Genomic DNA, 11,429 nt, shown 5'->3' on the forward strand with positions numbered 1-11,429 from the left:
TTCACGCGCCGTTTTGGGAAGAACTCCGGCGGAAATAGAAGCGTAATTCAAACCCTGGTATATGTTTGGTGATGTGAGATTGATGAATCTGAAAGTCTGGGAGATTTAATCCAAGCCATTGAGCTACATGTCATTTTATTGCAAACTTAGATATCAAGAATTTGAGTTAATTAGGAGAGAATATAAATGAAAAAGAAAAGAATGGGTTTTATGTTTTTATTGTTGTGATTCGTAAGAAATAAATGTGTATGGACTTATTTGTAACCTTTTTGTTCAAAATTATATAAAGAATTTGAAAAAGTTATTAGGATAATTTTGTAATGTTTAAGCATTTTACTTTCTTTATGATCTTGTACCCGAATTCGGATGGATAAAAAAATGGTCGGGTAGATTTTCAATCCCTCCAAATTCTCTCTTTTCCTTTCCACCCATCTTACCAAATACATAAATTATAACAATATCCATTCTACAATCCTTCGTTGCGTAAACCGAAAAGATGTGGGAGTTCAATTACATAAACGAGTAATATGTTTTCTTGGTGTTCAAAATCGTATTTTAGGTTGAACATAAAATACTTTTGATTTTACAGAACCTGTATTTTGAAATTAGAGAAATTGTATAATAGAGTTTTGTAGTTGGAAATGACCTTGTTAGACCCAATATTGGCTTTTCTAAGATAAACAAATTTCGTTAGCTCAACGGGTGAGCTCGAATGAACCAAACAAGCATCTTAGCAAATTAATATTGCATTTAAATTACATGTCATATATTTAGAGATAAATTATTTGTCTCTACAGTGAGGCTAGTTTCCTTATGTTCATGGGTATGCACGAGCCTGAACCAGCGAAGCATTGTGATGAAAAAGCCTTGTAAGTCACTTGGGTCGGGTGAAACGAATCAAAGAAGGCGTGAGAGTTTCGGTCCGGACAAGGTGGTTTCATCGGCTCGCATACACCGAAGCGTAAAACGGTACAACATGGGTTCGTCGCGTCTCTTATGCCTGCAAAAAAAAACATTAATTAGTTAAGTAATTATATATTCATACATGTGTATAATTGCATTTGTGTATTTGCGCACCATAAAGACTAGGGTTTTGCACCAAACGGAAAGTAAAATCGTAATATTTTCCGAGGACGAAAGTCGAGCCTCCGAGTGTGCCCTGAAGCTCTCTAAGCTTCAATGCGAGCTTTTCATTGTATATGCGAACGATGGTGTTAATGTAATCCACGCATTTTGAATTCCTCGGTTTGTAATGTGCGACGTTAAACGGAATACAACCTAGTGCTTTGACATCGTGGACGACGAATTTTCGGGCTCCCAATTTGTATAAGTACTGCATAGATAAACATCATATGTAATGAATGTTATTCATGTAATTTGACTATATATGATATGCTATGAGTGTATCAGGTTCCAATTTAGCTCCGATCCAGACCAAACTGTTTGAAAATGGTCTGGACCGGAAAAGAAAACAAAATAAAGGAAATCGGACCAATTGTTTTACTTTGGTATATGGTTCGATTCTGATTTCGAACTAATTTCGACTAGAAACTGTAGCTAAAAAAATTTAATTGATTGAAGGCTAGAGTTTTGCGAAGAAAAGAAAATGAAATTAAATATAGAGTTTTGCGACTTGGTCCAGTCCGGTTTTTTAAACCAAAATTTCAATATATGACCATTGAGAGACCATGTACAAAAATTAACAATAAAAAACAGGACACGGGTAGAATTTTGTTTTAATTTTATATGTATATAAATTGGGCGCTTGGTTTATGAAAAACGACTATATCGCTTTTACGATTTTTCAATCTTATGCACACCAAGTAATTCATGAGCATATAATATTCACTCACCCTTAACCGGCCTCCAAGTCTCCATATGATGTCATCAATATTTTTTACGTAAGCGCGTGGATTGGTGCTGTTTTTAATTGAAATAATAGTGTTTATATCGTTAACCCCGATAACGACGAGAAAAATAGACTTCGAAATGTGCACATTGAGGGTCGCTTGAGTTCGATAACGCTTCGGCAACATTGTCCTTTTGAATTTCTCAAACATGTCAACTTGTTGTCCCAAGCTAAGAATTTGCTTCTGCACGCATTCACGTATTACGTAATATTATTACGTGCGTAGAAACCCGACAAGTCGACGCAATAATTTTACTACGAAAATTATTGGAAATTGAAATTGAAGAGTCAAGATAATATTTTTAACTTACAAACATGTTACTCCCGACTTTGGGAAAAACTCCAGCCCCTGAAGACGCGAAGTTCAAGCCGTGGAAAAGATTTGTCGAGTTCTTATTGACGAGCCTCACTGCCGGTGGGAGATTCAGTCCAAGCCATTGAGCTACACGCCGTTTTCATCACAAAAATTACATAAACAAACTCGATATTGGAAATTAAAATAAAAAAAATAAAAAACTCATGACATGAGATTCAAAAAGGGGTTGCCGGGCAACTTATGCCGCACTTAAATTGGAGCACCGTCATGGTCTTGCATGGTATCGGTGCACGTTTAATTTAAAAAAAAAAAAAAAAAAAAAAAAAATTCATATTGCGATCATAGTGGACAAATTTAACGAATAGTACATACTAGTCCTTTAAAAATCGATTGATAATAAAACACAATTTCTTTATTTATTTATGATATCTTCAAATTTAATATCAAGAAAAATCAGACGAAGTAAGCCAGTTATAAAATCAGCAACTTTATATACAGTTTCTATTAATACTCAATGTATCATTCCTTATTAGTACGACGCATGCTCTTCCATGGTACCAATACACATTCATTTTTTAACATATAAAAATAATATCATAGCAAAAATAATAATCCACCATATAGTAATTTTTTTAACAAAAAAAGTTATCAATTTATAATGTGGACGAGAGAGATAACAAAATACAATTTATTTTTTAAATTTATTTTATCATATAGTAAAAGTAATTATAAAGTAACTCTGGTGTTGGGTATATATTGAAATTGTGTTACCATAGAAATCAGCCATATTGAAGCCATTGGTTGGTCTGCCATTATTTGTTCCTGCTGGGAAATCTACGCCATAAGGTGGAAAGTCTGATTTGATATATGTGTTGAATGGATCGTTGTTTCCAACATCAACAGCGGAATCTCCGAACACATATAAACCCGAGGCTTGTCTATGAATTTTTTTTTGAGCCTCTGAAACCCTAATCACCATAATCATCATTAACAATGTGCACCCAAAAATTGAGTGTTTCGTAGCCATTTTCTTTTCTTTTTCTGAATGGCTAATAAGACAAGCTTTTGGTCTTTTTATACCAGTGGTGAGCCAGAAAGAATATACCCTTTAATTGCTAAATTTAATTATTTGTTTTAAGTAATTAGTTTCTATATAGTCTGTTTCAGTTATTGCCTATCACGTATCTAGTGGCCAGTTGTTCTTTTAGGTACCAACAGACACAGAAGTAACATTCATTTTCTTCTTTTTCGCTTCCGGAGAGTTACAGTAATACTCTTAGTTGTTATTATTATCGCTGTTTATTTATTATTATTATGGTACTAGAGTGTTACACGAAAGAAACAAAAAAATCCAAAAATAACGGACACGACGTACAGGATATGATGCCCGATTTGGTTGAAAATAAACATTATATAATGACTAGATCATTGAATATTGCATTATTTTTAAGAGAGAATGCAAGAGAATATTTTTTTTTTATTCAAGTTTATTTTTAAAATGTTATTTTTAATTATTTTACGTATCTCTTGTAAGTAAGGCAGTTTTGGAATTCAGAATTAACAACTACCATAATCTCGTATTATTTTGCATTAAATCATAACATCAATAATGGATAAAAATTAAAATGATATATTTTTGTAGTAAACAGAAAGATAACAATTTCGTTAAAATCAAGCGGTAATTTTTCAATTGCCAAGTAACCACTATGTTGTATTGTTTTATCAAATTCGATCATAGGGTCTATCATGATTTCGTTATTTTTTGAACTAAACCCTTCAATATTGTTGCTTAAACTATCATTACTTATTTAATAATTTTATAAAGTTAACCAATTCAATAAATAATGACAGTTGATTAATTGCTAAAAGGAAATTCAAACAGTTATCACGTGCCAGACTGACTACGAACGACTATATCCCTGAGTCAATCATCAGTGCCTTGCTTCTATGTTACTAGCCAAATTAATTCACATAAATAAGTTAACTGCTAATATCTCCATGTTTATAGCATTATAGTGTATTCTTCGAGTAATATGGACCCTGGATGTGATTAGATGGAGAAACTATGTTGTGCCGTGAATCTCTCCGGCCCGGCACAACGTGCTTTGCGTGTAGTGATGCTTGAACAAACTGTTAATACGATTTATGTCAACGTGTATTCATTAAAAAAAGAAAAAGAAAAAAAAAACTATTCCCGTTCTCATGGATCTCTACCATTTTTCGTAAAATAGCAGAACCATTGTCAAAATATCGCCCAATAACATTTTAAAACTTACTATAAATCTCATTTTTACCCCCCTGGACTCGTACCTTCATTACATTTTGCCCCCTGTACTCGAAAATGTTGCAAAACTCAAATCAAAACTCAGATACGTGTTACAAGGCCACACTTCCGTCAGTATTTGGACGTTAAGTTATCACGTTTTGATGACGTGACATGATTTTAAAGAGTATAATATTATTTTGGGTTATTCTAAATACTTTTAATATTTAAAATTGTTTATCAAATTGTTATTATATCAGTTCGTGTCACAACATAGGAAAAAAAAATGAGGACGAAGAAGAAGAGGGGTCGGAGAAGGAAGCAAACCCATTCACTTCACGCGATTTCCAGCGTTTCTCTTCTTCTCCGGCGTGAATTCTCGGCCTCCCTCCTTTTATCGCCAGTTCTCTCTTTCTTCTTCTTGATTTCGCTCACCCCTCACCCACGCTATCTCTCCTGCTCACTCTCTCCGTCGCTCTCTTCTTCTTTCCCTCTCACTCATCTTCTTCTTTTTTTTTCTTCAGTCGTGGTTCTTACTTCATTCTCTTCTGCGTTTTTTTTTTCTTTTTCCTATGTTTCTTCCCCGGGGCGTGACAGTTCGATTTTGATTGTTCATCAAAGCTTCGCCGTGAATCCAGGACGGAGGGAAGTGATTTTCGCCTGATATCTTCGGTGATTCACACAGCTAGGTAAAAACCCATGGAAATCCCTGTTTTTCCTTCGAAAATTAGGGTTTTCTTATTTCAAGTTTGGGGATTTTACTTCTATGTTGATTCTGCGATTTACTGCATTTACTTGAGTTTGAATTTTGTTCGAATTTGTGGAAATTGTGAGAAAGGAATATCAGTTTCCGAAATTGTTTGTTTGGTCCAAATATCTGTGTGTTTATATGATAGTTTGAATTTTGGAATCGGGGCTTTAGTTTCATCGAATTGATTTCTTAATTGTGATTCTGTTGGGCTCTGGTTCTATTTGATTCCGTGAGATGGAATTGTAATATCTTCGGACGCCGACTAAGGTGGCGAGTCACGCTCAGAAGTACTTTCTCCGGAGAAGTAACAACAATCGCCAGCGACGCAGATCTAGTTTCTTCGGTGAATAAGAACAGAGCTCGGATTGCTATTGGTGTTGCGATTTGGGGCTTTCTTTGTGTTTTCAAATGGGAAGCTCTGGAGAGGCGAGCAATAAGGCCATCAATGCTTTGGTGGGAGGGTTAGTTCAGGAGAGAAGAAAAAGAAGAAGAAATGGAGGGGACATGCCTCGGAGAAGGAGAAAGAGAAGAAGAGAAGAGAAAGAAGAGTTTTTTTTTTTAATTTATTATTATGAAAATAATAAAACGAGGGTATATTGATAATTGCACATATTTTAAATCTCACGTGTGACAAAAAATGTGACATTTAACGTCCAAAATTAGACAGAAGTGGCAACGTATAATAACGCCATTAGTTTAGAGATTCTCAATGCAATATTTTTTAGTAGAGGGGGTGAAATGTAATCGAGATACGAGTACATGAGGTAAAAATAGGATTTATTCTAAAACTTAATATGCTATATCCGATTTTATTATTAATTGTCTTGCTGTAATTTCTAGAACTTTGGTGGACTTTAATTTATCATCTTCTTCTTCTTTTATTTTTGTACGGTAGATTTTCCGTATTGCAAAATATATATAAAAAAAAATTATAAAAATTATAAAACTCAAAATTTTCCCTCAAGCATACTAATATCATGCATGGTAAATGGACTTTTTTTTTATTGCGATGAATCTAAACAAATAATACAAATTTTATTGTACATTGATAATTGTCTTTATGAGTTAGAGCATTGCAAGCTGTTTGATGTTGAATGGTACGCAAGAGCCAAAGCCATGGAAGCAAGTCTGGGAAAGAAGCTTATATGAGGCTTGAGTCAAGTGAAATGAGTCGAAGTAGACGTGCGCGTCTCGGTCCAGGCAAGCCGGCTTGTTCGTTTCGCATGGCCCGTACACTGAGACCGGACAGCATGGATTCTTAGCATCTTTAAACCCTGCAATAATTTTACAATTAAAATTGTTTACATCCTTATTATTAATAACATGTTTTTATTTTCATTATATATATATATATATATATATATATATATATATATACACACACTACAATTAAATATATTTTTTGCAAAATATTTCATATCTAAGGCTTTGAGTTAAGGACTAAATTTAATATATTGCTATTTGGATTTATTTTTTATTGCATTATGTTGGACAATTGTTTAAAGGGTGTTTTTTTTAGCTAAATAGTCGATTGAAAGTAACAAATTTACAAAATAACTAAGGTTTGTCTAAAAATATGAAAATAGCCAAAATTTGAAAATATCGGGTTTCAATAGTTTGTTTTTGAAACTGATAACGTAATTTTGATTATTTTCCTGAAAACTTGAAAATTTAGCTATTATGTTTATCAATTAGTTTCAAATGACTATTTTGTATTGTTTGAAGACACGCTCAAAATAAAATTGCAATATTTCAGCTATTTTATAAAACGTTTGTGAAATGTGAGCCTTCTCTTGATGTTATGTATGTATGTGTGTATGTAAGTAATAATACGCACCGTAAGCCGTGGGTCTTTGGACAATTTTGAGAGTGTGTTCGAAGAGCTTTGCAATGGTGAATTTGGAGCCGGGGAGTGTTACCCCGAGTTGTAGGAGCTTCGCGGGAAGCATTTTGTTGAACTCCACAACGACAATGTTAATAAAATCAACACAACCCGAGCGGCCTGGCTTGAACTTTTTCATGTATCTCGGCTGACACCCTAGAGCCCCGATCTCAAATACCACGAATTTTCTGGCTCCCAACTTGTACAAATCCTAAAAGAAAGTAAGAAATAAGAAGAAGAAAAAAAAACCAGCATAATTTGATTAATTATACACTTTCAAAACCTATCCGAATGAAAGTTTAAGATTTTGTGAAATAGACGAAAATTCAGAATTAGCCAATTAGTCGAATTTAAGCTAGGAAAGTTAGTTACAAGTGACTAGCTCACTATAAATTGTTAAACAATGACAATTGATATAAATATTAATTCTAAAACAATTATTTTACTATATTATTCTTTTGTTTATTTATTATTATACAAATTGTTTATTTATTTAACCGCATCTAAGTCCTCCTACAGAAAAACATTTTGAGAACTACGATGCAATTATCTAGATATCAAATCAAACAGTAATTCGTCTCCAAGAATTCATATCGTTTTAAATTTTTAATCAAGTTTTTAATTTTTCTAACCAGCTTGTAATTTTTTAGCGATAAAATGATCAATATATATAAATAAAAAAATAGAATAATACCGAGAAACTGATATTAATATATAAAATATATTTTTAAGGCCCATTTCTTGAATAAATTAGTGAAAATATTTTAGTGATGCCAAAAAAGAGCTCCTTACCGTTAAACGGTCTCCGAGTTTTTGGAGAAGCTGAGCGGCGGAGTTCAAGTACAAGATCGGGTTAGTACTATTAATCTTGTTCAAGTATGTGAAGCCATAGTCATTGGTTCCAATTACGATGAGGAAAATGGATTTCGACAAGTGGATGGGAAGAGAGTTCGGGACGGGGAAATTCGGCGGCAATGACTCTTGGACGACTCTTTTGAAATTATTAACTTGCTCCTCCAAGGTCATAATCCCTCGCTTCAAGACAATTTTTTTTTATTTAGTATGTGAAATAATAGTTGGAAAAAAAAAAAAAAAAAAAAAAAGAGATAAAAAAATTGTGGAAAATTATAATGTCTAATTTTTCTTACAAAGATGTCAACGGCAGTTTCGGGAAGAACACCCGCGGCAGAAGATGCAAAGTTGATTCCGTCGCTGATTGCATTGTAATCTTTCGTGTCGACGAGTCTAATACCCGGTGCGAGTTTTAATCCAAGCCATGTAGCTGAAATTGCGACGATGTCACGAATTTTTTTTAAGCACTTTTGAAATTAGAAAAAAAAAAATGATTGTAACTTACCGAAGTAGTCAGCATAATTATAGCCGTTAGTGGGTCTTCCGGTGGGCCCAGTAGGAAAATCCACACCATAAGGTGGAAAGTTTGATACCGCATATTTGACGATATTATTGTTATTTCCGGGATCGACTGCCGAGTCTCCGAACACATACAAAGCCGGAGCTAGCTTTTGCGCTTCACATATCCAAAGGAAAGAGAAGATGGCTGAGCCGAAAGCAATCAAAGAAGACGGCTTAGCCATGTTTAGTTCCTTCTCTCTTCTTTTATGGGTTCTTCTTGAAGCCAATTTCCAATGTTGGATTTCTGATTAAGCCTTGTGGGGGTTTTTATTTTAGTTGATAGAGTTTCCGAAATTGGCAAGAACAGAATGTAGTTTAAAATGGTAATAATAGTATTGGGACAGAAAGAGATATTGATGCTAATAAACTGCTCTTAGTAGGCCTCATGTGACACTTTTTTGTAGGTGTTAATAATGGCTGCTAAAACACTTGCTAAATTTGCCAATCCAATCAGTTTTATTTTAGTTACTCGGTTAGCAAGATAAATATAGTAATAAATTGTAGTTTACAACTTAGAACTTACAAGTTTGCTGTTTCTTGCTAGCTTAGAACTCATTTTTGTTGCCATTGCCAGTGAGAGTGTTTTTTCTTTCTTCATCTAATTTAAATTACCGGGTTATGCATACGATCCAGCAAAATTGTTGTATCATACTGAAGTGCACAAGTAATATCTTATTGATAATAACAATGGTGTTGTTAAAATAGCAAAAACTAATAAACTAAGCCCTTAATTTTTTTTTTTTCTTTCATTCTAATAGTCTTAGAAAATAGGAGTGACATGTAAGAGTAGCTCATACACAATCCTAACCTTGTTCAAACTCTTATAAAGTATGACTACAAAAGTACCAAATTTTAACATTTGGAGAGTCGAGGAATAAAATACCCTTTACATCCATATATTTTCATTCATACAATGCATTTAAAATCAATCACAGTCCTTCCCTTAGCTTTGAGTTTATTGTTCAATTACCATATGCTCTTCTGTATTTCGTCAAATTTTTTCTAGCCATTTTTTTCAAATGCCATTAAAAGGCTTTTGTTTAGCAGTGTAAATGTCCTAATACATGTAATTTATTGGTCAATTAACACGCAGAAAAATCAACTAGAATATTGTTTCATTCTAAGGATACATTTTTAACAATGAATAAAACATTAATTTAATTTACAATACACACAAAAGGGATTATTATGATCGACTTCAAAGTACAAAGGTAGGATTGATAATTTTATTAATGGTACCATTATGAATCGGCAAGAGACCCGATAGCTTGCTCCGATCTGTGATTCTCGAAGCTCGGAGAAGCACTGATGAACGACGGTGAAGAAGTAGAAGAAAACCCGGTCTCCATCGAATCGCTCCTCGAATAAGATGAGCTATCGCCAGCTTGTTGATGGGCACTCTTGAACTTTGAAAACATGTAAGCAATCGAACCGGGCCTTTGATCTCTCTCGCAGCGACTCGGGTGTTTCGAGGGTGAATCAAAATCTGTATCCATCGACATAACCTCCTGTTTAAGAGGGGTTGCGAAATCCGGGCTATTCTCCCGAGTAGTGACACAAGAACAGCTCGTCTGGGTCTTCATAGAGTGGTCAACTATGGTCAACGAAGGAACAGAGCTATCATGGTCAGTGAATTCGAGGTCCTTGGAGCGTTGAGAGCCGAGTTTAAGCTTCACGAGTGTCACTTCTGCAGCAAATGAGAATGGGAAAATTATGGCTTAGAATTACATCAAATACCCTTTGAGCGTAATGTTTGGTCCAAAGATTCAGATTTCCACTAATCAAACACAGTGACAAGATTAAAAAAAAACATTAGTTTCATTTTTTTATGACATGAATTTCAACGTACAGCATCTAACGAGATCTGGTAAAATTGCATACCAAAAAATTGGCATAACCTATTGAAAATGAAATTAATAATGGAAAAAAAAAGGTGATTCATTTTTAGCTTTTCTAGTTCAAACTCTTTTAAGTAAAGACCTGAATTTACCAAGATCGTGTTTCACTTAAGAATAAAACTCTTTTGAATGGTATTATACTTCATGGAATTAAACTGTTAAATACCTAATATTCAGAAACAGTGAACAAACACAGACCCAAATAAAATTTAATTGAATTTTCTTGGTAAGTTTCCTTATCAATGAATCTCGATAACTAGGATAGTATAACTTCCTCTGTTCGATCAATCTAGAAATTACAATCAAATTATCAAACGCAACAAATTTCTCAAAAATGAAATAAGCGATAGAAAAGGTTAGAGAAGTAACCATAGATGGAGAGAGAATCTTCCTTCAGAAGCTTAGAAGAAAATCTTTGATTCTCTAAGCTCTCCAACGAAGAAGACGAAGAACACCTGATATTTCCAAACATGTCTCTGTCTCTGTCTCTCTCTCTCTCTCTCTCTCTCTCGATTTGACTTTTCTCTCTCTTTATTCCGATGGCGCGAAGAACATACAAAAAAGAGCGCTCTCGTTCCAAAGTTCCAAACACACCTCTATCGATTTTATTATTTTCATTAACTTTGGGCTTGGCTTTTATCGATTGGGCTTATCTTAATTCAGACCGGTCTCTGAATTGGGTCATTTCTCTCTTTCAGTGGTAGGAGAGTTACCCAAATACCCTTCTATAATTCCAAAAATTCCTCATATTTTCAAACCTTCCGTGAATAGCTTATTTTAATTGTCGCATGATTTTGTCCTTGTTATTAATGAAACCGAGATGAAAAAAAACTTCCAACAGGAAAATAAAACTTAAATAAAATTATAAAGAACACGAAAAATACTAAAAAAATACTTATTTATAAATTAAGAACAGTTAATTGTTATTTGAGTAATTAATTTATAAATTAAGAAGGTTTAAAAATTGAGTCCAATGAAGTGCAAATAACTATGAAAT

General features: G+C 33.8%; 3 protein-coding genes across 3 annotated transcripts; all 3 read right to left on the bottom strand.

The window, feature by feature from the left end:
* Positions 1–791: 791 nt before the first annotated feature.
* LOC149383340 (GDSL esterase/lipase At2g03980-like) lies at positions 792–3,204 on the bottom strand. Its single transcript, XM_089627753.1, has 5 exons — positions 2,997–3,204; positions 2,221–2,351; positions 1,959–2,093; positions 1,105–1,333; positions 792–1,000 (listed from the first exon to the last, which is right to left on the bottom strand). Exons 1-5 carry the CDS (start codon positions 3,202–3,204, stop codon positions 792–794), a joined length of 912 nt encoding a protein of 303 aa, XP_089483879.1.
* Positions 3,205–6,178: 2,974 nt separating this feature from the next.
* Positions 6,179–8,716, bottom strand: LOC149383341 (GDSL esterase/lipase At2g03980-like). Its single transcript, XM_089627754.1, has 5 exons — positions 8,479–8,716; positions 8,270–8,403; positions 7,914–8,156; positions 7,077–7,332; positions 6,179–6,513 (listed from the first exon to the last, which is right to left on the bottom strand). Exons 1-5 carry the CDS (start codon positions 8,714–8,716, stop codon positions 6,305–6,307), a joined length of 1,080 nt encoding a protein of 359 aa, XP_089483880.1. The 3' UTR covers positions 6,179–6,304.
* An 867-nt stretch (positions 8,717–9,583) lies between these two features.
* LOC149383342 (uncharacterized) lies at positions 9,584–11,021 on the bottom strand. Its single transcript, XM_089629375.1, has 2 exons — positions 10,802–11,021; positions 9,584–10,221 (listed from the first exon to the last, which is right to left on the bottom strand). Exons 1-2 carry the CDS (start codon positions 10,902–10,904, stop codon positions 9,776–9,778), a joined length of 549 nt encoding a protein of 182 aa, XP_089485501.1. The 5' UTR covers positions 10,905–11,021; the 3' UTR covers positions 9,584–9,775.
* Positions 11,022–11,429: the final 408 nt, after the last annotated feature.

Source organism: Urtica dioica, chromosome 10 (genome assembly GCF_054948205.1).
Source record: "Urtica dioica subsp. dioica isolate 48M chromosome 10, U.dioica_male_clone48M_v1_H2, whole genome shotgun sequence".
Taxonomy (NCBI): Eukaryota; Viridiplantae; Streptophyta; class Magnoliopsida; order Rosales; family Urticaceae; genus Urtica; species Urtica dioica.